Below are 27,760 nucleotides of genomic sequence, written 5' to 3' on the forward strand. Positions count from 1 at the left end.
TTTCTAGGTACAACACATAGTGTTGCATCTTTATTCTACGTCTGATCATAGCAAATCTCACAAAGCCAGACTGCAGCCAGGCAGAGTGCCACATGGCGACAGGCAGCCAGAGGAAAGGAAGACCATCTCTTCTGTTGCAAACACTCTGGACGGAAAGCACAGCCTTCTTGCTAGCCTACCCAGAGGCACTGAGGCCATATTCCCATCTCCAGGCCCCAGGGACATCTCTAAAGGGTGACTCCCATTTGGAGCTTCCAAAATCCAGGGCACCTCTGGGAACCAGTCCTGGTTCCAACAAGTCATTCTGAGTCCAGGCTCTCCCACTGACTGCTGCATCTGGACCTGGCGTCATGGCAGCTTGAGGGCTAAAAAGGGGCCTCAGGCTGGACCACAGAGCAGCCCAGGGGGTCCCGGGGCTCAGGACCGTTGATCCTTTCTGCGGAGCTTGTGTCCCACCTGGGAGCCCCGCTGGGCAGCTCTCACCAGGCCTTTGAACTGTCCCTGCAGCTTCACCTTCTTCCTGCAGGGACAAGGATCAGAAGGGTCACGTCTCGTCGAGAAAAGGCAGCCCCCCTTCCCATAACATCAAAGGGTGGTGTCCCCACCCCAGCACCAGCAGGAACAGGGGAGAAGGGGCGCTGCCAGGTGGTGGGTGGCACGTGATCCGTGCAGACCACACCCATCATGTTTAAAAGGGCAGTTCAAGTCAAGGATACTTGAAGGTGCATGCGAAAAAGTAAGAATAAAAAACCGGGACCCCTGGTGGCGCAGTGGTTAGAATCCGCCTGCCAATGCAGGCGACACGGGTTCGAGCCCTGGACCGGGAAGATCCCACATGCTGCAGAGCAACTAAGCCCGTGCGCCACAACTACTGAGCCTACGCTCCAGAGCCCATGAGCCACAACTACTGAAGCCCATGCGCCTAGAGCCCATGCTCCGCAACAAGAGAAGCCCGCGCACTGCAATGAAAAGTAGCCCCCGCTCACCACACTAGAGAAAGCCCATGCACAGCAACAAAAGACCCAACGCAGCCAAAAATAAATAAATAAAATTAATTAATAAAAAACCAGAAGAGACTTGAGCAATCGAGTGGAGAGTGTAACGAGCACAGCCCTCACCCCCGACCCTGCACACGCCGTACCTGCGGTTGAGCTTGGTTTTACTGAGGGGGATGTAGGCGTAGGGGTCGAGCCGACCTTTCTTCTTCATGTCACCCTTTGCTTTCTGCTCACCCAGAGAAACAGAGTCAGCCAGGAGGGTGGGCTTCTCTTTCCACCCTTGCCCCTGACCTGACAGGCTGAATCCTCCCTTCCCTTCATTCTCTGCCTCAGGTGGTGCCAAAGAGCTTCTGCAGCCCTGGACAGCCATCCAACAAGGTCTGGACTTCAGGTGCTAACAAAACCTTTGTGTACCCCTCAGTGTGGCCTCAGGCTGGCTCCACAAAGGTGCCTCCCCAGGGCAGTGATGGTCACAGCTGCCCCGCATTTCCCCAGAGACTCTGCCAGGAGAGTCCTTGCCCCACCGGCAGCTCTTACCTTGGCCTTGTATTCGGCCCCGGGGGTAGCCTTCTTGGCCACAGGGCGATGGATGCCAGAGCCTCCCGCTAGAGGGGGAACACAGAGGCCATGAGTCAGGCAAGGCCAGGGCAATCGGGCAGCCTTCTCCCCGGAGAGCTGCTGGGGAGATGAGTCACAGCCAGGACCGAATGGTTGTCCCCTACCAACAAAGGACAAAGACCTTCCTCGAGAAGGGACTGTCCAGCAACTTGACAATTAGACCACTGAGCTCCTCAGACTGACCTGAATCCAGAGACCTACCAGTGACCTCTGGAAACACATATATCCTCGACTAACATAAAATACCTCACCCTCTCCAAACTAAATCTGCTCCATTTGTTCTGGGGAAAAGAACATAGGCTTTGAAGCCAGACAGACTGGGGTTCAACTCCCAGCTCTAACCGTAGGCAAGGCTCTTAACTTTCTGGAGCCTCTTAAGCTCATCTGTAAAACGAGGCACTAAGGCTTGATCTCATTCAGGCTTCACACCAAAACTGTGAGTTAGAAAGGCAGCTCTTATCCCATCGTACAGACGTGAAAACTGCGGCTTCGAGAGATCGAAGTGCTTCCAAGGCCAGTGTTATTTCCAGCCCGGACTTCCACACAGTCATGGATGGAATCACATAGTGCCGACTAGGGAGGGCTCTCTTAGATGACCCAGATGAATCTCCTTTAAAGGTGAGAAACTAGAAGGTCAGAGAGGCAGCGTGACCAGGCCAAGGTCACACAGCTAAGAGCAGCTGGCCAAGCAGTCCTGAACCCAGGCCTCCTGCTGCATCGTGTGGTACCACTGCTTCTGCACCACACCATCTCAGAGCAGAGGAGGTGAGCTGGGCCCTGGCCTGGGGGGCCACAGAACGAGAAGGAGCCCTGAGGCACTCCAGCTGGGTGAGGATGCTGTGGGGCTCTGACAGCATACCTGCTACTGGCATCAGGGACCTCCCGCAGGAGCCCCTGGACCTCCAGATGCAGAGCAAGAGCTCTGCTTCGAGGGCCTGGGGGCAGGGGCCCTGCGGGGGCTGCCTTGGGGGAAAGGAGGCAAAGGTGAGGCAACAGAGGCTTCTCCTGGCTTTGGGCAGCCACCTTGGTACCTCTAGCAGCTACTCTGGGGAAAGGAACAGCCTGGGAGCCCAGAAACAACTGTACAGGGGAACTCCCTGGGCAGCCCTCCCAACTGCCACCCTCAACATAGGTCAAATCTGGCCTGACTCAAAGCCAGAAAAGAGAGGCAGACATCTCCCAGGAGAAGGGTGGGCTGCAAAAGTCTCAGGAAAGCCTGGGTGGGTGGGGAAGAGATGGGGCTCAGGGGCTCTCCAGAAGGGCTGGGGGTTCTGTGCACAGATCTCCTAACCCCCAGGCTCTCCCTCACCCACAGACCCCCTTGGTCCCCAGCCCAGTCTTATGGGACATATCAGCCAATCTTTGCTGGTGCCAACTGAGTACAACCAGGCCATGCAACCTCTTGGCCCTGCCTGCAACACACCCTGCCTAGTGCAGGTGACAGGGAACCTGCTGCAAGAGAGGAGAGAGGAAGCCTCACCTTGGTACTGAGGGGGCACCTCCAGCTCCTCACTGTCAGCCTCTTTGTGCTTGAGCTTCTGGTGCTTTTTCTAGAAAGAGGTAACAAGCAAAGTTCATAAACAAGGGGACACGATGATACTCACTAATGGGAGCCGCAAAAAGAATTGTAACCTGCGTTAATAGAAAAGGTTCTCTGCCAAGCACTCGATCCCCCGTACAGATGAGGACACAAAAGCTCAGAAAGGGCAAGTAACCAGGCAAGGCCACACTGCTCGGCAGCAGAGGCGCGGCTTCCAGCCCAGGTCCTCACTGCAGAGCTCATGTCGGCTGCTCCACTGCTAGGCCTCTCCACGCTGAACTCCCCCAACAGGGCTACAGCTGCCCGTCTGGGCACCTTGACCTCAGTTTAGCCCAGCCTTCCTAACGGGGATGAGGTCCTCAGCCTCTCTGGGGAGAACAGCTTTAACGGTACTTCGTCTCACATGACCTCCACTGCACCCTCCCCATTAGTCAGACTCACTGATCTCTGACTAAGTGCAGGCCCTGGGGATACAGGGGACAAGACCCATTTCCTGTGCTCCCGGGGCCCTCAGGCAGGTGGGAGACCCCTGCTCAAGTCAGTCATTACAGTCGCTCAACAATGCTACCGTCTCCGGAGTTGTATGCACGAGGCAAATGCTACCCGCCAGGCACCGTGCTGGGAGCTCCAAGAGGGAGAGGTGGGCCTGACAGCAGCCCAGCCCACCAGGAGATCTGAGCCCGGAAACTGACAACCAGGCAAGGCGGAGGGCCGTTGTGTGGGGAGACCTGAGCTCGCAGGGCTGGCTGCCCCACAGTGTCTCTCCCACACTGCCCGGGAAGCCTGTTCCAACTACAGATTCCTGAGGCTAAAGCTCCCCAGGGACCCAAGGCACCTGAGGGGCATTCACTGGCTTAGGGGCCAGATAGAAGAGAAGGTGCGCCAGGTAAAGGGAAGGAGGCTGCAGCACACACAAGTGTGTCTGGGGAACCAGGACATCCAGTTTTGTTAGTTGAGACCCAGCAGAAGGGGCTCCTCGTGGAGAAACAGAAACGGGCTGGAAATGTGGTTTTGGCCGCATCATGGAGGTGACGGCTCAGTTTGCTCTTGGTTCAGCTGGCCCCTGGCAACAGTTCTGCCCACTGGCAACTGCAGCTGTCAGTTGCACCCTGGCATTTTATGCTCCCACGACTGAGGGCAGAGGAGTGAGACTAAGCAACTGTTATGCAAAAAAGCCCCCAGGGAGGGCTTCCCTGGTGGCGCAGTGGTTGAGAGCCTGCCTGCCGATGCAGAGGACACGGGTTCGTGCCCCGGTCTGGGAAGATCCCACATGCCGCGGAGCGGCTGGGCCCGTGAGCCATGGCCGCTGAGCCTGCGTGTCCAGAGCCTGTGCTCCGCAACGGGAGAGGCCACAACAGTGAGAGGCCCGCGTACCAAAAAAAAAAAAAAAAAAGCCCCCAGGGATCCCAATGGCAGGTGATGGATGCCATGAGCCAACCAGGAGCGTGGCCACCCTGGGACCCTCTCGGTGCCGTGAGACAAGGTGCCCCAGCCCTGCTCTGCTGACCTGGGGGCCATCCTTCCACAGCCGCCGTCAGTTCCCCTGGCCAGGAACAAGGGTAGGCTGCAGAGGGACTGCAAAGCCCCCTGTGAGGATGTGCTCAAGGAATCTGGCAGGCTTCAGCCAGAAAAAGATTTCCAGGAAAGATGTAATAATGATGATGGTGACAACGATGAACAGCCACCACTTCCTTAGTGTGACTAAGTGCCACACATTTTACATATAAGCTGGGATTTGAGTTCAGTCTGGGGCCGGAGACATGCACTTTTAACAACCCCTGTGGCCTCGGGCAGGCTGCGGATGATAGAGAGTCCCTACCTCCTGGGAGGATTAGTGAGGTGACACATGGGGCCCTCGGCACTCCTCAGTGGTGGGTGCCCCTCCCCCAAGTGGAGCCGGCCCCTGGCAACATGCAGGCCGGCTGTTGCCCCTGCTGCCTGCACAGCACATGCCCTCGGTGGAGAGACAAGGGACCGTCTCTTTCTTCCTTCAGCTGGACAATACAGCCAACACCGAAGGAGGCACTGGGTGCTTCAGAGGGAGCCAAGCTCTCTCCACACCCCACAGAGGGGTCAGCCGTGACATTGCATGCCCTGGGCTGCCTGCCGTGTGCCACCCCGAGGCTCCACTGAGCAGTGAGGAAGCAGGGCAAGTGAGTGTGTGGGAGCGGGGAGACGGCGAGAAGCTGTGAGGCCCAAGGTTTAGGTCTAAGGGCCCCGGCCCTCCAGCAGCAGGAATTACTTACACTCCTGATGCCCACGTCTTCCATCAGGTCAGCCATCTCTTCATCCTCCCCTGGAGCCAATAAGAAGAGAGACCTGTGAACACGCAGGGAGCACCCCTGTCCTCCCAAAGCCCACACAAATTTCAACCTGCCTCCTCCCGGCTCATCAGGGTGCAAGGGCTGCCAACTCCAGCCCCAGAAGACCTATCCTGTGGAAGATAAGACCCCTAGATGCTGCCCCTTCCTCCTTCCCATCCTGGGCCCCACGGACGACAGCCCCTCAAGGAAGCAGTGACCTGACTTCTAAAGTGAATACAGCTTTTGTTGAGACTCTAAGAAAGCCCCAGGTTTCCTGGAGAGCCAGGCATTCCCGCAGCCCCACATACACTCCACTTTGCTGGGAAGACTGCCCTATTCCCCTGCTTAAAAACCTTTCCCTGCATCTGTGCTAGGCATTGTGTGGCGATATAAAGAAGTATGAACCAACAGAAAGCATAGGCAACAAAAGGTAGATAAACAAAAGATAGATTAGAGTCCATTAAAAATGTTAAACTTGTGTATGTCAAAGGACACACCAACAGGATGAAAACGCAGCCTACAGGATAGGAGAAAGTATTCGCAAATCATATGTCTGATAAAAAGTTAATATCCAGAATAAATAAAGAACTCCTATAACTCAACAACAAAAAGAAACCACCTGAGATGCAAGAGGGAGGGGATATGGCGACATATGTATACGTATTGCTGATTCACTTTGTTATATAGCAGATGCTAACACAACAATGTAAAGCAATTATACTCCAATAAAGATGTTAAAAAAAAAAAACCAATTCAAAAATGGGCAAAGGACTTGAGTAGACATTTCTCCAAAAAGATAGACAACAAACATGAAAACACACTAAACATCACTAATCATTAGGGAAATGCAAACAAAACTACCATGAAATACCACTTTACACACATTAGGATGGCTACTATCAATGAAACAGAAAACAGCAAGGGTTGGAGAGGGTGTGGAGCAATTGAAACCCTTCTGTCCTGCTGGTGGGAATGTAAAATAGTGTAGCCACCATGGAAAACAGTAGGGCAGTTCCTCAAAAAATTAAAGACAGAACTACCATATGATCCAGCAATTGCACTTCTGGGCGTATACCCAAACGAACTAAAAGCAGGATCTTGAAGACGTATTTGTATATTTATGTTCATAGCAGCACTATTCACAATAGTCAAAAAGTGGAAGAAAAAAAACCAAAAAAAAATGGAAGCAACCCAAATGTCCACTGATGGATGATGGACAAACAAAATGTGGTCTAGATATACAACAGAATAAGGCAAGCCTTAAAAAGGAAGGAAATTCTGACACAAGCTACAACACGGATAAACCCTGAGAACATTATGCTAAGTGAAATAAACCAGACACAAAAGCACAAATACTGAATGATTCCACTTACATGAAGAACCTCGACTCATATTCAAATTCACATTCATACAGACAGAAAGCAGAATGGTGGCTGTCAGGGGCTGGAGGAGGGGGAAATGGGGAGTTGCTGTTTAATGCGTACAGAGTTTCAGTTTTGCAAGATGAAGAGCTCTGGTGATAGGCGGTACAACAATGTGAATGTACTTCACGCTGGTGAACCATACACTTAAAAATGGTTAAGATAGTAAATTACATGTTACGCATATTTTACCATTTTTTTAAAAAAGCTACCAGTATATTTAAAAAAAAAAAAGAACTTTGAAACTGATCAGCTGGAGGGAAGACAAACTGAAGTGAAGTCAATCAGCAACCAAACGTCATAAGAAGCGTGTGACTAAGTACGGAAGCCTGGCAGTCCCTGGGCTTGTCGGGAGTTCTGAGGGAACACGGCTGAAGCCAAGGGCCCATGCAAAGGTCACAAAGAAGGACTTGCACTGGATCTGAAAGAGTGGAGAGGGGCTGGGACGGTGGGGGGCAGGGGGCAGGGGGCGGGTGGGCATTTTTAGCGTCAGGGTTCCATGCGCAAGAAGGGAGCAAGGAGGGCTTCCCTGGTGGCGCAGTGGTTGAGAGTCCGCCTGCCGCTGCGGGGGACATGGGTTCGTGCCCGGGTCCGGGAGGATCCCACGTGCCGCGGAGCGGCTGGGCCCATAAGCCATGGCCGCTGAGCCTGCGCGTCCAGAGCTTGTGCTCCGCAAGGGGAGAGGCCACAACGGTGAGAGGCCCGCGTACCGCAAAAAAAAAAAAAAAAAAAAAGAAGGGAGCAAGGAGACGGGATACACTGAGGGTGAGAAGGGGACAATGACGAGGCCAGATCTGGAAACAGTGTCACCACATTTATCCCCAGCACCTCTATATGCTGTTCAGGTCACCATTTCATCTTCACTACAACCCTCTGAAGTAGGTATTGGTATTATACCCGCTTTGGAGTGAGGAAACTGAGGCACAGAGAGGTTAAATGACTGTCCACAGTCACAAAACCAGTAAGTCGGGTTGCAGGGGCAGCAGTGACAGCACTGGTTGAGTGGCTGCGGTGAGCAGGCGGTGAGAACCAAAATAAAGAGGAAGACATAAAATTTAGAAGACCCAGGCTTTTGTGATCTTACGTGATATGTACAGAGATACGTGAATACAGAGATAAATGCAGAGGGAACAGGAAAGACGAAATGGGACTTGGAGATGTTACACCTGAGCAGCCCCTGGACAACAGGAGACAATGACTCGGGAGAGTCTGGCTCTTTTCACCAATAAATGAGCTTCCAGGCCTCAGCCAAGTTTACGCTTGGAATAAAAAAACACAAACATTTTCAAAAAGGAGGAGGACAAGCAAATAACCAGAACAGAACAGAATACAATAGAAGAGAGATTAACAGAGTGTATCACAGATGGTAAGAGGAAGTACTACTGCCTTTTGAAAGTTTTGTTTGAATTATGGAAGTACTGTATAAATGGCTGGGTTACACCATAAAAAGATTTCTCAATGTGGTCAAAAGAGTTTGAGAAACAAAAAATTTGAGAAAGTTGCCCGCGATACAAGCTCCTTATATCTGTTTTTACCTATGTTTCCCCCCAGAATGGTTGCTGAGTGAACAAATAAATGAGTGGATGAATGAGCAAATGAGAGCAGCCCTGGCCCAGGCCAGCTGCAGCTCCTGAATGGGCAGGTGGCCCCACCTTTAGCGCCTTCCTCTTCCTCCATCTTGGCGTCGCCATCCTCCTCCTCACGGATGATCAGACGGCCGTCGGCGCTCACCTTGAAGCCGTGGTCCTTCTTCCTGCCCCGACCTGGCCCAGGCTGGGTGGCTGGCGGGGCAGAGTCGGGAGGTGAGGAGGTGGAAGGCCCGTCCTAGCCCACTCACACCCTCATCAGAACCGACGAGTCTGGGTCTGTGACTTGGATGAGTGCCCGCGGCACTGTGATGTGCATGTGTGGGAGGCCAGGGTGCCCGCAGGCCTCCCCAGAGGCCACTCCGCTCCTAAAGCTGGCCCAGGGCAAGCCTGTCCCCTGTGCCCACGGGCCAGCCGCTTCTTACTCACCCAGGACTCGCTGGGCCACCTTGGGGTCCAAGAAGTTGAGGGGCTCATCCCCGCCACCCTCCTTCAGCCACGCGCGGCCCCTCTGGCGGGCCAGCCTCTGCTGCTCCTTGCCCCGACTCCTCTCCTCCTCTTCGTCCTCCTCGTCCTCCGAGTCAGCCAAAATCTCCTCGATGCTAAGGACAGACAAGCCCCAGTCAGGGCGCTCCAGGAGAGGGAGGGCAGCTGGGCACGGCCTGGGCAGGCTTCGGGCCAGGGGAGACCCGGCCCCCAGCGTCCCGCCACGGGTCTCACCTGTCGCCTTTGCCCCGGAAGGGCTCCTCCTCCTCCACCTCCTCTTCCGCTGCGGCCTGGCTCAGGGCCCGCTGTTTCCTGGCCCGGGCCTCTGCTTTCCGGATGTTCACCAGGACTTTCTGGTACTCCTCTGGTAGGAGCTTCCTCACCAGCTCGAACCTGAGGCCGTAGAGACGGGCCAGTGAGGTGCCCGGGCCAGAGAGCGCTATCCAGAGCGAGGTGTCCAGCCAGAGCCCTTCCAGCCCCCCAGCCTGGCCCCTTCTCGGCAGCGGTTCTGGTGGGACTGGAAACCCCTCGACCCCTCCCCTACTCCCTCCCAGTCAGGGCACAGACCCGAACTTGCGGATGAACTTGGTGAACAGGTTCCGAAGCTTCATGCGGAAGTGCCGCCGCATGTCGTCCGAGAGCTTCCCGATGGCTCCCATCTGCGGGGCAGAGCAGCGGGGCTTCAGGGGGAAGATGCGCCCCCTCACCCTGTCTGCCCCCCACACCATGGGTTTCTCCTGGTTCCACGAGTCCCTCCTACTGCCCTGCATGAATCTCTGGCTGGACCGCACTCCAGCCTTCGTGAGAAACACGTGGCCAGCAGGTATCATCTGCAGTGTCCCTCAGTGAGGCTGGTGGTGCAGGGCCCCCTCGATCCTTTGAAGGCTTGTATAAACCCTAGTCACTCCAGGACAGGTCACCACTCAGGCCGTCCTCCCCATCGCTGGCCCCAGTTAGGCGGCAGGGTTTGGCAGGCAGGGGCAGGCATCCTGACTCTCATCTGCCCCTTCTCGCTTTGACCCAACCCAAGGCCAGATGCAAAGATGACAGGCAAGAGGGACCTAGAGCCCTGATGCGATTCAACCCAGCTGGAAGTGGGAAACTGAGGTGGCGGGTGCAGTGGACGGAGGGCTCACAGGACAGTCCCAGCTTGCTGCACGCCTTATGCCCAGCAGGAGGGGGCCAGGGACCCAATACCAGAGGGCTCTTCAGGCCCTTCTGCAGCCCAGCAGGGGCATCTAGAGAAGCCTTCTCAAACCCAGAAGGTCACAGTGCAAGAGGGAAAATAAAAAGGGAGGGTTGGGTCCCTTCCGAGGGACAGCCCAGAGTCGCAGTTCTGTTCCCAGGACTGTTCTCACTAGCACTGTGACCTGGGAAAATCTCTGGCCTCAGTTTGCTATCCGTAAAACAAGGGGTGGCCCTACCCACCGCCCCCTGCCCTGCAGAGCCCCTGCTGCTGTGGAGGGGCTGCGGGGGGTGACAAGTGGCAGCCTGGGTGCTGTGCCCTTTACCTCCACCACTGGTCTCTTCCAGGGCTCCTGCATTACCTTCTGCTGCACAAGACAGCGTGTAGCCAGAAAAGTGTTTGAAGCTGGCTGGCCTCAAGGCTCACTGGGTCTCTGCTGGCAGCTCGCGGGCCACTATGCCACTGGCCGAGGGGAAGGGGACACTCACCACCAGTTGCACGTGCTTGGCCAGGTGTGCCATGTCCATGACGACCATTGACACCTTGATGAAGCCCAGTGCTGATCTGACTACGTCGCGGGTACGGGAGGCCAGGAGCAGGCACACATTCTCCAGCAGCTGCTCCATCGTGCTGGCCCCCATCAAACCTGTGGTGGCCAGAGGGCCACTGTCAGAGACACCTGGAACCCCACCCAGACCTAAGACCCCTGCCGCGTCACAAGAGTGGGAGCTGACACCTGGGGGACACTTCCAAGTGCCTGGCACGTGTCTAGTCACTTTCTGCCAGCATCTCCTCTAGTCCTTCAGACACCCTGTGAACAGGTGCTGGTTTTCTCCTCCATTTTAGAGATGAGAGAGTAAGGTTCCAGGAGGTTCCTAAGTTTGTTCAAGGTGTCACATGGCTGGTAAGAGGCAGAACCGGGACGAAAATCTAGGCGTGGGACCTAACCTCCTCCGACCCACTCTGAAAGCGGGATGCGGGCAGCTGTGGGATGAGGAAAGCCGAGCTGGGCAGGAGAGGAGGCGGGAGGCGGTCAGGCCTGGTTCCAGCTCTTCGTCCTCCCTCCCAGGACCTTTCCCTGTTTCGGTAGCCACCCTGTCCTGACCTCCTGGGCATTTTCCTACCCCGAGGGCTTCCCAGGCCTTCAAGGAAATAGCGTTTACCTTTAAACTCGAAAAGGAGGTGGGTCAGGGCCAGGATACTGCAGCTGACCATGGTCACAGAGCCCACGAGACCGGGGTAGATCAGGACGAGGTAGCGCTGCAGGGCCTCTGGGAGGGCAGAGAGCAGGAGCTGCCCAGGGCAGAGCCCACCGTGTGCGCTGCATCGTGGGCCCAACCGGAAGGGGGGCTCCCACCAGAGAGGAGCAGCCCGCCCAGGGCCACTGCCCGGCAGCTCCCTCTATCTTTTCTCTCTGATGGGTGAGTGCAGGGTGCCTCCTCACCCAGGCCGGGAGCACAGCGCCCACCCCAGCCCCATGCCACCCGGGCCTCACCTGCTGGGTCTGGGCCAAACCGAAGGAAGGCGTGGCCCATCTCCACCAGCAGCGCAAAAGCATTCTTCCGAGCTCCCACCGACACCTCCTTGGTGCAGAGTATCACCTGCCCAGACAGCCCCGTTAGCACGGGCTCCCCAAGCCGGCCACCCCAGGGTTGGCAGTCTGAGGCAGAGCGGACGGGTAAGGGCACTCACGCTCCCAGACAGTGAATCCAGCCCACCCCCACTCCCACTACTGCCCTCCCCGATCCTGGTAGGCCTTCAGGAGCCCCATTCCAAGGAACCCCAAATCACAACACACTCCCCTCCCACACCCCGCACCTCCGGGACGAGGGCGCTGATGAACTCCTCGTGCTCGGCGGAGAGCTTCCTCACGATATGTATGAGGCACTTCAAACGGGGCTGCGGGACAGGGGGACAACAGTCAGGACCCTCAGTGCCACCTCTGCCCCTGAAGTCGCTAAGCGTCTCCACGCTGGTCCTCTCCTGGTGTTGCTCGTCCCCCCTAGGGCAGAGCGGGGCCCCTGGAGTCCGCACCCTCTTGGCGGGCGAGGAGGTGCTCCGTAGCGAGTCCAGAAGGGTCTTCTTCAGGTCGTCCAGGTGGCTCTGCACGAAGCGGGCGCCAGGGCCCTGGGGGCTGGCGCACACCTCCTCCAGCACGCGGTAGGCCTTCTTCTGTACCCCATGGGCCTTGCTCTGGGAGGGCGTATGGTAGACAGGGGTGGGTGAGAGAGGGGGCTGGGGAGCCCCCCACCCTCACCCGGTCCAATAACATGCACAGAGCAGCCACGTGAGCTGTGACTGGCCCTGGGGGGGACTCAGAGAAGCTGGCCCTGCCCTCTGGAGCTCGTGACATCCAATGGGAGGGCAGGGAGAACACAGGTTAGTGAGAGGCTGATTCTGGGCCAGGCAGGGGACGCTGAGGGGAGTGAAGCCTACCCAGCCCTCCATCCCTTCCGCTCCCCGCCGGGACACCTCTCCCAAGGTTAGGTGACTCTGCCCTGGACTTGTGTGTCTGCCTGCACGTTCCACCAGAGCACTTCTCACGCTGTTGGGTAACTGCTTATTATACTGTTGCAGTGGTGACAGTTTTCAGAAGGTCACGCAGGCCTGACTTTTGCCTGGTGGTTAGCCACAGCATGCAGGGGCGAGCATGTCAGGCAGGGGACCCAGCACGTGCAAAGGCACAAAGGGGCTGTTATATCTGGAACCCTTAAAAGCAGCCTAATGAGGCCGGAGTGGCAGGTTTGCTCAGAGGGGGATGAGGCTGGGTAGGATGAAGATCAGGCCAGGCGGTGATGGGCCTAGTGAGTGAGTCAGGCCTCGGCTCTACAAGAGGCCTCTTGGCAGGTGAGGCCCAAGCATGCCGTGCATTTCTGTCACTCTGGCACCTACATGATAGAGTACAGGGCTAGACAGATACAAAGGGCAGCCAGCCATGAGAAAGCAGATTAAAACCCGATCCTGGGCAGCAGCAAGGCATGGAGACAGGGCCCACGCACCCCCCCAGGTGTGGGCGTGTGGGGCTCCCGGCCTCCACGGCTCACCTCTAGGTAGGGCCGGATGGTGGAGTACAGCTTGCTGATGGCGGCTTCATCAGCGTGGGGAGCCAAGGCCACGACCAGGTCCAGGACGGACAATCTGCTCAGCGACAGGAGACCAAGGAGGAGCTTAGCGGAGGCTGGGGAAGGGTATGCACTATCAGTGTCCTCGTGTCTACTGGGTACGGGGGAGGTGGGAAAGGTCAGGGTGAGGAGGACAAGGGGCCTCGAAGGAGCCCATGAACAATAATCACTGCCTGTAACCTAACTCAGCACTCAAGGTACCAGCACTGTTCCTGGCGCTTTACATGTCTTAACCCCTTCAATCCTCACAGCAACTCTATTGCAGGCATTATCATCATGCCCATTTTACAGATGAAGGCACAGAGCAGAGTAGATAAATAACTCAACCAAGGTCACAGCTTATAAGGGGCAGAGCTGGGATTTGAATCCGGGCAGCGTGTCTCCAGGGTCCTCACACTTCCCTAGCAGACTACAATGGTGCTCCAGGATGGAGGAACTGGTCAGGCCTCAGGGTAGAGCTGGGACATTCAATATCTCAAGACTTTCCTAAATAATTCCAGACAGATACACAGAGCTTCTGCTAGACATACTCTCTAGCTCCCTGGGCTGCCCCAGCTCAAGTGGGGCACTTACCTGGTGAAGTCAGAGCTAGCAGGGTCCAGCACCTTCTCACTGGCTTTTTCCAGGAAACCATTCACCAACTGGCAGCCCAAAGGGATAAGGAGGGAGTTGTTCAAGAGAAAATACACAGCAGCAGCAGGTCACAGATTTGAACCCTCGTCTCTTCCCCCTCCTCTCCTCCCTTTTGAGGAGGCTCGAGCCCAGCCTACTGCTGGCATATGGTCCCCTGTTCTTCTGGGGGCAGAGGGCCAAGTGAGCCATGGTGGGTAGGGTCTTGACCTTTCCAACACCCCAACCCAACACTCACCCACCGGAGACTGTTCCTCCCCCCCTCCTCTACCAGGTCACCTGAGGCTCAGTAATGGTGAGGTAAGTTTTGATGGTTTCCAGCACGGCCCGGCGAGGGGCCGGGGTGTCTCCGGCTGCAACGGGCTGCCCGTACAAGTTGAAGAGGATCGGCAGAAAGTTCTTCGCAAAGCGGCTCACTTCAGCACGGTCGGCCTCTGGCAGGAGGACCAAAGTTTGCACAAAAGGGCCAGGAGATGACCCTGCCTCAAAGGCCATTGTGGTTGCAGCCCAGAGGCATTCTTTTGGGGGACCTGTGACAGGGTCATGGGTTTGGGGCTTTTCTGGGACAGGAGAGGCTGAAGCCAGAGCACAGAGGACGAGGGGCCACCACAGTCTATGGGGCCAGCCAAGTGCTAGCCCCACGTAAAGGCTGGACAACTCCCAGCAGCTGTCAGTACACTGAGAGTAAAGAAAGAGAAGGGGCCGTTTTCAGCATCCTACTAACTCCTCGGGTCCCCAGTGGACACTCAGGTCCTTGAAAAGGATTAGCGGTGGCTCAAGCAATGAGCTGGACAGGCAGGGTCAGGGGACTCGCACCATCACAGCCATCTTCCACCAGCCCCGACCCCAGAGTCCACACGTACCCGCCTCACAGCCCTTGGTGATGAGGGTGCGCAGGGCCTGGCACACAGTGACCCTCAGGTCTGGGCGCTCGCTGATGGCCGTGCCCAGCGTCCGCGCCAGCCCTTTGAAGGCGGTGGCCACATCTGTGGGCCTCGTGCAGAACCCAGGCAGGAGGGTCCAGATCTGGGGAGGGAGGGGATGATGGAGGAGAGTGACGACCAGCAACCTGTGCCCACCTGTCCTCCTCACACCCCCCAGCTGACCCCTTACCTGCCACTGGAGCGTGTCGTAGATCTTGGACTCCACTGTGCTGCCTGCCTGGGCCAGGTCCATTGCTAGAGTGACACAGGACACAGTGTGACACTGGGCACACTCCTGACTGACAGGCCTCATGTTTACCCAAACCAAAAGCCCAATGATGAGGACAGGAATATGGGCGATTCCCCTGCTCCACAGACGAAACATAACACTTATTATTAAACAAACACTCGTTTGTTCTAAAAAAATGAAAAGACCTATGTAAAACAGAAAGCGACATCTCCCCACAATCTCCCCTGCAAATCTTCCTCCCCATTTCTGACCTTCTTATATTTCTCCAAGCACGTGCACACTTTTAAAGACGTGAAAAGGATTGTCTTATAAATATATTGTTCTGAAACCTGGTTTTACTTGAGAATAAAGCTGGTAACATTTATCAAGCAGTTTCGACATGGCAGCCTGTGTAATGTGCACTTACGTGATTATTGCATTTAATCCTCACACCATCGCAATTATCGCCCTCATTTTACAGATGATGAGCAGACCCAGGGGAGTTGAATAAACTTGCCCGAAGTCACCAAACGGTGGAGCGGCTGAGCTGAGCTTTCAATCTGATCTACTCAGCTCACCATGGACTAAACACGTCCATTCCCCTGTCGGTCTCTTTCCTTCTGTACAGTGAGCACTCTGTGTCCCACGGTGGGGCTTTATTATGACTGACTTCATTGGAGCCCCACTGAGGGATGTGTGGGCTGTGTCAGGACTTTTACTTGGAACATCTTTGTATATATAAATCGGTGTGTACTTGTCTAATTATTCCTCTGGTGGGAGAAAAGGCCCGTCTGCCTGCCTCAGGGCAGGGGTGCCTGGCCACGCCTCGGACCCCGCTGATGACGGCGCTCAAGCACTGGCTGACCACCTGCTCGGCCCAGGGAGGCTGCCGAACGTCCTAAGGCTGGGGCGCTGGACCAGGAGCCCTTCCCGACCCTTCCAGTGAGGCTCCAGGACTGTGGTGGGCCCGTACCTTTCCTCTTCAGGGTGGTAGCCAGAGGCAGGAAGTAAGCGGTAAAGAAACCAAGTCGAGTTTCCCGGACGTGGTCTCGGATGACAGGCAGCAGCCAGCTCCGAGGGAAATCCAGAGTCTCTCTGGGAGGAGGGAGGGGAAGCGCGGTGAGGAAGGGGTGACGGCCTGGAGCTGCCTCCCCATGGAGCCGAGGAACAGGACAGGTCCTGCTCTGGCCGCCCCCACTGACCCGCACGGCACGTGGAGACGTCAGCCGAGGGTGTGGACACCCTCCCAGCGGAGAACAAGCCACGTGGCTCTCCTGGGGCTGGAATGGAAGCCAAGCAGGGCTGCACTTACTCAGAGCCATCAATTTCCAAAGGCACAGCCTCTAAAACCACCTCGGGGCCCATGCTGGCCACGGCAGCGCCCACTGCGCGGTCCAGAGCTGCCATGTGGGGGGAGTAGGGGGAGAGGCGCAGGTCACACAGGGACTGGAGGCACTGGAGCAAAGAGACGCGGGTCAGACATTAAGACGGGCCTGCAGCACAGGCACCCGTGGCTGAGGCTGGGCCAAAGTCTCCAAGAGGACGAGGTCGGGGGCGTGGGGTCAGGTTATGCTCTCGCCAGAGGTCACACACCATTGACCAAATTCAACTCTTGGATGTGTTTGAGCCTTCCTCAATGCCCCAGGATTTAAAAAGAAATTCTGTATTTGTTAGTAAAGTGTAAAAATCAGGAGATTTCATATACAAATGTAGATATCCGGTTTATCTTGAAAACCGGGAAGGTGTGAAACGCCGACCCACAGTACAATTAGTATAAATTAGCAGGCACTGCGGAGCAGCTGCCCCTCGAGACCAGAGCTGCCCCCTCTGGTTCACTACAGCCCCTCAGAGCCCCTCTGCGAGCCTCATTCCTCAAGAACCTCTCACAGGAGCCAGGTGTTGCCAACCTAATCTAGTGGGGCCCGGGCCAGGCCTCTCAAGGAAGGCCCTACCCTTGGGGAAGGCCCCACGAGGCCGTGAGCTGCTCCGCCTGCTGGTGAGGGGTCTGTGCCCTGTCCTCAGGCTCCCACCTGCTCCTGGAGCTGGGGAGGATCTCCGGGTGATCCCTGAGCCTTAAATGGTTTAGTCTCGGCTTTGGTAACCTCCCCGGGACCTAAGGCTGCTTAAAGTACTATGCTCACCTGTTACAGAAAATTTAGAGAATTAAAAATTAAAAGATAATAGATAGGGGTGAGGGAGAATCACACTGGTTCCCTGTGAGTTTCAAAACCATCAACTCCAGCTAAGACTAGTGAGAAGGCATTAGGCGGTGGGGGGAGGGGTGGTTTTAGCCCTCTTCTCGTTCCTCCCACGTTGGCCCAGTCGCCTTCCTGGGGACACAGTACTGGGCACCTGCAGTGGACCCTGGCAGTGGGGGAGTAAAGCGCAGAGGTAACGGAGACACGTGCCCCTCTAGCAGCCCCAGCCACCTCCTGCCCCGGCCCAGCCGCTGCCCCAGTCACCTTCCTCATCACGGGATGGGCCTGTCTCCCACACGCCTCAAAGAAGACACACAGCAGCTGCAGCACGGAGCTCCATGATGCGTGGAATCTGTATGTCAGGCCTTCCTCCACTGCCCTGCCAAGGGAGTGGGCAGTCAGGGCCGTGGAAGTCCATGGCCGGCACCAGGAACTACAGACCATGGCAAAGGTGAGGCCCCAGGAAAGGCCAAGGGGGAGAGCTAGTGTTTACCAAGTACCCCCTGTGCTAAGAGTTTCATTTATATAATCCTCACATCAAAAAACAGCTGTGAGCTAGGTTATTTGTTCCATCCTCAGATGGGGAAACTGAGGCTCAGAGGGACTAAGTAGCCCAGCAGTGTCACTCTTCTAGTGGCCAAACTGGGCCGCCAAAGCCCGTGTTGTCACTGTCCCATGCTTTCTCGGTCTGACCAGAGGTGGGAAGATGGGGTAGGTACAGGTGGACTGGGCAGAGGGAGGAAAGCCACAACAGTGGGGAAGCCCGGCCAGCTGCTAGCCCCTTCCAGCCCAGGCACGCTGTGGTCAGCTCATCTCTTGAAGTCGAGCCCCAGAGGCTCTAGGCAAGAATGGCCAACAGGGGTTAGTGTGGGGAAAGGGGTGAGCTGGGGGTGGAGCAGCTCTATTCCTCAGTTTTCCAGAAACTTCATTCCAGGTGTATCCAGAAGAAACAGGCCTATGTCCTCATAAGGAACAGAACCCAAAGCATCACATCTTGGAGCTGAGCAGACAGACCCAGAGGAAACACCAAAGATCCTAGACTCTTGGTGCTCTGAAGCTCCTCACTGGCGGCTGGAAGGGCCTGGGTGGTTCGAGGCCGGTCTGTGAATGGCTTCTCTTGTAGGCATGGAGGGCAGCACAGCACATGAGTAGAGTGGATTCTGCGGTCAGGCTGCCACTTACTAGTTGAGTGACCTCAGCTTTCCCAGTCTGTAAAATGGGGTCAGCACCTATCTCCTAGAACTGTAAGGACTACCAGTAATTTCTGGTATTTATTGGAACTTAACTACGTACCAGGTACTGTTCTGAGAACTTTACATATATGACCTCATTCAATCCACACCTCCATTAGACTGATGTGGACCCTGAGGTGTTGAGAGGTGGAGGAACTAGCCCCAGATGACGGGCCCCCAAGTCCACACTCATGAGCATGACACTATGGCACCTGGAGTGTGGCCAGTGCTCAAACCAACAGCAGCTGCTCTGGCAGTGTGCGCAAGGCCCACCACAGTGACAAGAGGAGTACCTGTCATCACGAGGAACTTTCTACAGGCACATCTTATTCCCTCCTCATGCAGAGGCTGTGTTCTCACCTGAACATCTTGGCAACATACTGGGCAGGGCCTGAGGCCGAGGAGGTCACGGAGCCGATGTCAGCCATGTGGGGAGCGACACACTCCTTCAGGATCTCCTGCAAAAAGAGGCCACAGCTGTTTGGGCCCAAAACAGCCCCCCAGTGCCACTCAGCCTTCCCAGGTGACTGCTTCCTAAAGCTTCTAGGAAGCTCACCCCCACCCTGAGAACTTCCTCCCCGGGACACAGCTGGAGGCCTGGGGTGAGCTCTGGGAGCTCTAAGGCTCTCTGCTTCCCTCGCTAAAGATGGGCTGGGGGCTGAGGTACCTGAAGGCACTGGGTGGCAGCTGTCACCACCTGCGAGTGGGGGGAGAGGAGGCAGGTTGTCGCAGTTCCAAACAAGCGAGGGAGGTGGCCCAGTCCCAGGTCCCGATGCAGCCTGTCAACACAAAAGGCTTCTGTGGGGTCTGGCCGCTGAGCCTGAGCGTCCGGAGCCTGTGCTCCGCAACAGGAGAGGCCACAACAGTGAGAGGCCCGCGTAAAAAGAGTGACTGTTATGACAGAGACACAAAACAGAAACTGGGTTCGCAGGACTGAGGATCCCAGAGGAGGGGACCATTAACCCAGGTGGGGAGTAGGGTGGAGCCGCAGAAAGGGGATGATATCCTCTGAGAAGTAAACCAGCTGCACAGCCGGCGGGGGTGAAAGGAATCAGGATGGCACTCGGGCCCCACCTCTTGGTGGGGAAGGTGCTCTCGGCCGCCTTGCTGCTCAGCTCCTCGGAGCTCTGGCAGGAAAGGCGGCAGCCCTGGCTAACACAAGCTGTGCGACCTGGCCCCGCCTTCACGAACACAAGAGGTGGTCTGCACACACTCAGTGCAGAACCACACCTCCCCAGAAAGCCGCACCCCCTCCGGCTTCCGGCTCATGTCCCTCCCATCGGTACTGCAGTGCAGGGGGCCTGGCTGGAGGCCAAGGGACCGCCCTCCACCGCATCCCTACCTAACCAGGTTGATGTGGGCTTTCTCCATGACCTTCAGCCAGGCCAGCAGGGGTTGTAAGTCATTCTCGCTGGGAACGTAGTCGTACAAGGCCTAGGGGCGGGACAGGGAATAAGCAGGTGACTGAGCAAGTGTGTTCAGCAGCAGCCCAATGACACGACCCCTTCCCATCCCTAGGCAACAGCACGTCCCCGTGACTGTCCCGTCCCAGGGCCTGCACACGGGGCCCCCTTGCACTCACAGCCCCGTTGGCCTTCCTTTCCCTGCTCAATGAAGCCCTTCCGCTTCTGCTTCTATGGGAAAAAAGTCTCTAGGAGCAGTCAAGAATAACTTGGGTCACACAACCCTTTGTGAACTTGACAAAAGGCAGAACCCTTCTCCGGAAAAATGTAAGTGAGCATATACACACATTTTGCAATTTGGGGGGGCTTTGTGCCCCCTTCCCCAAATCCACCCAGAGATCCCTAACACTGAGAACCTTTGCTCAAGGTACCTGTTAATACCATGAGACCATGCTGAATGGTTTTTTAGGTTAACTACCACAAAGTCAAGAGTCAGGGCCCCCAGCTCCCGTGGACACTGATGTGGCTTTGGTGGCCAGTCTCCTGGCTGCCCGTCCATCTGACTCCTACACAGGGGCGGCCCAACCCGGCCCATCCAACCTCGCTCTGCAGACAAGTAACAGGGCCGCCCCCCAGCACAGCCATGTCCCCGTCCCCTCATCAGGCCTCACCGTGATGATCTGGGCGTTGAGCTCTGCTGGCAGGGTACCCGGGCTTGGCTTGGCATGGAAGAGGCTGTGAAAGGCCTGCATGGCACAGGCTGTCACCAGCTGGAGAGGACACGGAGGCTTAGTGGGGAACCCACCGCAAAGCCCACGGTGGCCCTGCGTTCCTCAATATCCCACTCCAGCCGGTGGGCTTGCGGGGACTTGGGCCCCCTGAACCTCAAACATGCCTCCTACACCTGACACTCAGAGAACTGCTGCTTCAGTAAGTCCTGGCAGCCACCAGGAAAAAAAATGATTTAAACAAGAACAACGGAGAAATGCGAACAAAATGTTTTTTTAACATAATGGGCTAAAAAAGCAGGCTACGAATCGTTGGCACACTATAATTATAGCTGTATTTTCACGTTTTTATGTGTTTGCTTACCTAAAAAGAAAATGTCTGAAAGGATATACGGCAAGTTGTCTGTGTACTATTTATCTTAGGAAATGAGACTTGGAGGAAAAAAGAGACTTCTATTTTTTTACTTTATATACTTCAGAATGTTTTTTTTCCCTTTTAAACAATGATCATGTTATTTATATAATGAATGCTTTAAAATACGTATGTGAACAAACAGTATAAGAGAATACATAGAGATTAACAGAGTTGTGCTAGCATATCAAATGCAAGGGATCGTTTTTATGTATTTTTAAAGTTGTCATACTGACGTTATTAAGTATGCAAAAAAAAAAAAAAGAGACAGAGAGAAATAACCGTGTCTGTGGCTGGGGTAGAGCTCAAGGTAGGGGGAGGACTGATGCTTTACCAGCCCTGCCATGGTTCCACCCTCTCCCTCACCTCATCTCCCAACAGAAGATGCCCAGTCTATCCGACACCAGGGATGAGATGTTGTCCCTGGGTGTAGCTAAGAGCAGCGCGGGGGCCGGGAGACCCTGGCCCCTGCTTTTGGCCTGAACAGTGAGTTTCCCGAGTGCCAGCACCACGGGCCTGGGGTCTGAAGCTCTGCCCTCCCTCCTCCTCGGCGCGTCCCCACGCGCCGGGGCCCGAGCTTACCACGTGGCTCAAAGTCATGACCCGGAGGAGAGTCTCACTGCAGCTCTTCACCAGGCTGTCCGGGAAGCAGGGCAGCAGGTCCTTCAGCAGGGTCAGCATGTGCAGCGTGGTGGTGGCCTCCTTGGAGCCTGGTGGACAGAGGGCAGCTGAGACTCCAGCCCACTCTCTGCAGCAGGCCCTGCCCCCCGCCGCCCACTCTCAACTGTGCTTCCCCACCTCCAGACGTCTCGATCTCCTGGATGCAGAACTTGGCAGTGGACATGGCAGCAGGGTGATGGGCAGGGGCCTTTTCACCAAACATGAATTCACTGCCCTTGAGGACGGAGCACACTCCATGCTGGGCAGCCTTCCGGATCTGAGGGGCAAGGAATGGGGACAGAGCCGGGTCGTGTTCAACCAGCAGTGTGTGTGGTTCTCATGACCACCAGTAGTGAGCATTGATCGCACACCTCCTACAGGGCCAAGGACACGCCTGGGGCTGCGTGTGTGTGGACTCCTGGGCTGCCGAGTAAGACAGACCTCGCTTTCCATTCCTGCTCTTCTGCTAACTCACCAACTGGCCTTGAGCAAACCAGACCACTTAGTCTCTGAGCTTCAGTGTTTCACCTTTACAACACGGATTCCTTCATTCATGCAATCGTCCAGCAATATGCAGTGTCCACCAGTTCAGCAGTGAACCAACAACTCATTGGGAGGTAGGAAATAAAGAAATGTACACCAGAAGGTAGAAGTACTTTGCAGACAATAAAACAGGGGCTGTTACTTTTTATATGGCGATCAGGAAATTGTCACTTCAGTGACATGACGTTTCAGCAGAGACCTGAAGCAAGTGAGGGAACCACTGGAGGGATACACAGGGAAGGAGGCATGAGCCTGCCTGGGATCAGAGCACTTAGCACAGGGAGTGACTCTTACGACTGTTACACGTTTCCGGCCCTAAATTTCAGGAGGAAGCAGAGTGGCCAAGCACAACTTACTGGGCACCTACTACAAGCCAGGACCTGCAGCAGGCCTGTGGGGAGCACCAGAGTGTCACCGTGACCTTGCAGCCAAGTTGTTATTGTCATCCCTATTTTACAGCTTGGAAACCAAGACTCAGAGAGGTTAAGTAACTTGCCCAAGGTCACAGCACAACCAGTGAGTCCAGTATTCAGCTCAGGTCTGTGTGACTCAAAGCCCCCCTCCAGCCCACTCTCCTGCCACTGTAACTAAACACGTCACTGACCAATGAGGCAGCAGAGACTCAAATGGGCCTGACTGTGACCCTCCCTCCTGTAGGAGGAGCTAGCAGATAGGGCTTCAGGCAGGAGGAGAACCTCTGGACAAGAGCCCAGCGCTCAGGGCGACCTCCCCAGTCCACTCAGCAGGCCAGGCCCAGCCCGGTTGCTAGAGTGGCTGCCCCCTCCCACGTCCTGGTGCCCCACGGCCTCACCTTGGGCTTGGGGTGCACAGTGAAGCTCAGCAGCCCATGGTACACCTGCAGGGTCACGGGGTAGCTCCAGGCCTCCAGGTCCTGCTTCCGCAGAAGGGTGGCCAGGCAGGAGAGGACCTTCAGAGGAGAGGCAGTCTCTCAGCTCCACCTGCTTCACCCAGGTGGGAAAGAGCCCGGCTTCTCACCAACTCCAGAAAATGCCAAAGGGCTTTCTGAGGGTCCACAGGGTGCCTATACCCCTCCCAGGGAGTGTCCAAGCCGTAGCCAAATCAGATGGGCTCTGGAAGACGGCAGGGGGACACCGAGACCCAAACACTGACCCATCGGAGGGCAGAGGTGGAGCCACTGCTGGCCTGGGCTGACATGATATCCATGAAGGCTTTGGAGGTATCAGAGAACTTCTTAATGAGCACAGGGCTGGGCGCGCTACAGGGAGAGAAGAAAGAAGGTCAGAAGACTAGAGGGGCCTCTGAGAGCAGCTGGTCTGGAGGAGAAGCTGGTCAGAGCGGGGCAGCGCTGGCCCAGTCACTCCGCGAGCCCACCCTTTCTGACACCCAGTTCAGTGCGTTTCCATGGCACCTGAGCTCCCTGCCTGCCCCACCTTCTCCACAACCCGCTCTCCACTACCCACCAGATGGGCCCTTATAAACTCCCCCAAGTCCTCTCCCCACCTGCCCCCTGGCTGCAGGTGCCCAGACATCGTGGCTCAACACTCCACCCTGTCCCTCCTGCCCCACTCGCTGCACAGGGCTGCCCCTGCCCAGGCCCCAGCACTCACACTCTGTCCTGTAACATCCCAGGCCACCCTGGAGCCTGAGCCAGTAGAATGCCACCTGATACTTAGCATCTTTTTGTTCCTTTTAATAATTCCCTGGTCCTCTTCCTCCCTTCCACCCCCACTCCCTTCTTCCCCCTATAAGGAGCCAGGACTCACCGCTTCAGGACGAGGTTCAGCAGGTAAGCAACAGCGGCCAGAGACTCCGTGGACTCCACCGCTTCCATTGTTGTCATCTGAGGCCAGACCATGGGGTGTGAATGGGAAATGTGTCACGCTGGGCAAATGGGGTATGCGGGCACCGTGTGCCCAGCAGGTCGGTTATGACCAAGAACGCTGGTGTCAGAGGTTCAAATCCCAGCTCCACCACTGTAACTTTGGACTAGCAGCTTAACTTTTCTGTGACTCAGTTTCCTCATTTGTAAAATAGGGATCATAAGTTGTTGTGAGGTTTAATTGAATTAATATATATCAGACATTTAGAACACTGCCTGACACATTATGAAAACCATATAGTGCTATCTGCTTCATTAGTCTAGAGCAGAGGTTAGAAAGCTTTTTCTGTGAAGAGCCGGATAATAAATACTTTAGACTTTGCAGGCCACATATGGTCTCTGCTGCGTATTCTTCTTTGTGTATTTTAACTATCTTGTAAAAATGTAAAAACCATTCCCAGTCCTAGGGCTATACAAAAACAGGCCACGAGTCAGATTATGCCCATGGGCTATATAGTTTGCTGGCCCCTGTTCCACAGCAGTGGTTCTCACACTTTTACACCCTTAAAAAGTATTGAGGATTTCCCCAAAGAGATTTGGTTTACAAAAGTTATATCTATTGATATTTATCATATTAAAAATTAAAACTGAGAATTTTTTAAAACACACAAATATGCAAGCACAATTCCATGAGCTGTCAAAATGTCATCAGACATCACGTAACTTCTGGAAAACTCCAGGGTACGGTCATGAGAGAATGGGAGTGAAAAAGGTAAATGATGGTTTAGCATTATTATGGAAATAATTTTGACTTAACCAACCCCCAAAAGGGTCTTGGGAACCCCCAGACTACACTTTGAAAACAATTTTACTAGAGAATCCCCTGGGTGTAACTCAGTTTCATGGATTAGGAGAAAAAAATAAACGAGAGTAGTGGATTTTGTTTTACAAGAATAATGTAGCAAATCCCACCAGGCTTACCAAGCCACCTGAGAATAACTGAAGCACTTTCACCTGTTTAAGGTTGTCCTTCTCTATCCCCACATGCAGGGGCCCCTGCCTTCTCCTTATAGCCTGAATAACATGCTACTCCGAAAGCCCGCCCACCTGCAAGTCACACCCACTCACCAGGGCAGCAAAGTACTCAGTCTCTGTCTCCTTCCCACCCTGGGAGCGTATCACCTCGGTGACAGCAGCCAAGACAGCACAGATCTGCACATGGGGGAGAAGGTACCTATGACATCTATTTCCGATCAAACCCCACTGCAGGGTAGCCTCTTCTCCTTCTCCTTCACAAATTATTCTCCTGATAAAGCCCAGAGCAGACAAGATGAGCAGCAGCCAGAGCAGAGCCAGGGGAACACACACGGGGCCCAGCAACAGGAAAACTCACACATCTGCCCAAAACTCACCTCTAAGGCTCTACCCCTTATATATGGAAATACCTGCACAAATGTGTAAACATTCAAGCACAAGTGTTCACTGCCACAACCAATTGGAACAATAAAGCAGCCATCAACAAGGGATTAATAATGTACTCATTGTATAATAATGACAAATTCAAACACTATGTAACTATTGAAAATAATGGTGAACAACTACATAGATTAACTCAGAAACACTGATCAGTGGCGAAAAAAGTTGTAGAATAGTATATATAAAATATAATGGCATTTCAGTAAACCTAAACAAAATGTGGGTAAAAAAGTCTACAACGCTAATTTGACAAGAGGCCACTGAGCACTTGAGATGTGGCTAGTGTGACTGAGGAACTGCATCTTAAAATTTGTAAATTATTTATATTTAAAAACAAATACTTTATCCAGTTATTGGGAAACAGATTTAGAACTACTTGGGTATATGAATCTACTTTTGCAACTGTAAGTTTTATGAACTTTAAATACAAATCAAGTATTACCAATGAAGATTTAGCCTCCAAATGGAGGTGTCAGACTAGATTTTGAAGACTTAGTACGATGAAAATAATGCAAAAACACCTCACTTTTAAAAATATTGATTATAAGTTGAAACAACAATATTTTGGGTATACCAGGTTAAATGAGATATATAAAATTAAGGTTAATTTCACTTGCATCTTTTTTACTTTTATTTAACATAGCTACTAGAAAATTTTAAATTATGTATGTGCCTCACATTACATCTCTTTTCGACAGCTTTGGTCTAGAAAAGTACTGTTACTGTTAACGGTAACTACCACAAAGGAGTTAAGCTGGGAGAACAACTTTCATATTTTATTCTACTCACCTCACTTTGTTATCATTTATAGTTTTGACATTTTTTCATTTAAACAATGAAAATATATGTATATATAATTTATAAACTAAAAAAGGTAAATAACATTTAGGTCTTGTTAGATAAAACATTTTTTAACCACTGTTATTCAGTATTAATTTACTCAACAAATGTTTCCTGAAAACATTCTATCAATATATAAAAAGGCCTGTGTTAAGTATAGTTGAAGAGATAAATGTTTGCAAAAAATGTTTTGGACATTTGAAAACTGTCAGGAAAATACCCTGAGGGACTTTACACTTGAGCCAGGAAGATGTTCTTAGAAAAAGCAGAAAGTGGAACCTGCCCTAGGAGGGGTAATAAGCAGCAGACACAAAGGGTAGGAGGGGTGACACATCATCCAGAGATTCCACCTGTTGTCACCGGACAGCAGTCAGCTGGCCTCGCCTCACTAGCCTCCGGCTGTCCTGAGAGTCCCCCCTACCTCCTTGTGGGCAGCCGAGCTGGACTCCCAGAAGCGCTGCACTTTGCTGAAGGTGACGTTTGTGCAGTCGGAGAGGCCGCTCAGGAAGGTGCCCGAAGACTTCTCGGTGAGAGCTGGTCCCACCTCTTCCTCTTCCATGGCAGTCTCAGGGGCTTCGCTTTTACCCAGACGCAGGGATCCTGACTGCAGCTCATTATGCAACTTTACCGCATCAACTGTCAAGTCGCTCTTTCCTGAGAACCGGAGGCAAAGGGTAAGGCCCCCAATTCTTACCCGAACCTCCTTTTGGCTAAGAGAACAAGAACTACCCCTAGGAAACAAACAGGCGGAGTCCAGGCCCCCAACCAGAGAGGCTAAATTCTGAACGCGGTCTGCCTCAGCAGTCCACTGTACACCTAGAACTTATCAGATTCAGAAAGGGAACCCTCCAGGTAAAAGTTTCGCCGGTGGGAGTCGGGTGGGGGCTGCAGTGGGGGGCCTGGGAAAGAGATGAGGGTGAAAGCGCTTTGTAAAGCGCCACCACGGTTAACTACAGGCGTGAGTACTGACTGATACTCGTGGTACCCTAGCCAAGTCATCTCCCTCCTGTGGAGTCAGTTTCTGCATCTCTTAAATGGGAAGCGTGGACCTTCACAACAGGCTCCAGATCGGACATTTTAGGAGACGAAAGGTCCGATGCTTGGGCCCCACGGCCTGCAGAGAGGCTGAAATCCATTGAGACCCAGGCCCACCCAGAACACCCCCGCAGGCGGCGCTTGGGTCGCGACCCTGCTACCTGAGGGCCGGCTGAAGAAGCGGCTGCGGGCGGCCTGGCGGTGGCGGGAGATGGCCGGGTTGCTGTCGCTGCTGTGGCCTTTCTTCCAGCGTTTCAACTTGGCCGAGACCCCGGAGGGCAACTTCCCCGAACGACCCATGTCTACTAAGCCGGGGGTGAGTTTAAAGGACCGGGTTCCAAGGACCTAGAAGCACACGCAGGACCCACGTGGGTTCGCAGCCCGCTCCAC

At 54.4% G+C, this 27,760-nt stretch overlaps 1 protein-coding gene across 6 annotated transcripts; it reads right to left on the reverse strand.

Annotated features, from left to right (window-relative positions):
• RRP12 (ribosomal RNA processing 12 homolog) lies at positions 1-27,760 on the reverse strand. 6 transcript variants are annotated; one of them, XM_060125531.1, is made up of 34 exons: positions 27,532-27,760; positions 26,757-26,989; positions 25,148-25,231; positions 23,964-24,040; positions 23,350-23,455; positions 23,030-23,146; positions 21,814-21,952; positions 21,598-21,725; positions 20,547-20,645; positions 19,815-19,906; positions 19,140-19,251; positions 18,833-18,930; positions 17,505-17,619; positions 16,355-16,497; positions 16,016-16,137; positions 15,004-15,068; positions 14,754-14,916; positions 14,170-14,324; positions 13,834-13,901; positions 13,183-13,276; positions 12,173-12,331; positions 11,957-12,037; positions 11,634-11,739; positions 11,302-11,409; positions 10,627-10,784; positions 9,520-9,611; positions 9,187-9,345; positions 8,896-9,068; positions 8,533-8,661; positions 5,403-5,452; positions 3,097-3,166; positions 1,536-1,603; positions 1,142-1,224; positions 1-520 (listed from the first exon to the last, which is right to left on the reverse strand). In XM_060125531.1, the coding sequence occupies exons 1-34, from the start codon at positions 27,668-27,670 to the stop codon at positions 418-420; spliced, it is 3,888 nt and encodes a 1,295-aa protein (XP_059981514.1). In that variant the 5' UTR covers positions 27,671-27,760; the 3' UTR covers positions 1-417. The 6 variants fall into 6 exon arrangements, with proteins under 6 accessions (XP_059981514.1, XP_059981511.1, XP_059981512.1 ...); XM_060125528.1 differs by having other exon boundaries at positions 8,416-8,661; XM_060125529.1 differs by having other exon boundaries at positions 17,505-17,673.

Source organism: Lagenorhynchus albirostris, chromosome 16, assembly GCF_949774975.1.
Source record: "Lagenorhynchus albirostris chromosome 16, mLagAlb1.1, whole genome shotgun sequence".
NCBI classification, from domain to species: Eukaryota; Metazoa; Chordata; class Mammalia; order Artiodactyla; family Delphinidae; genus Lagenorhynchus; species Lagenorhynchus albirostris.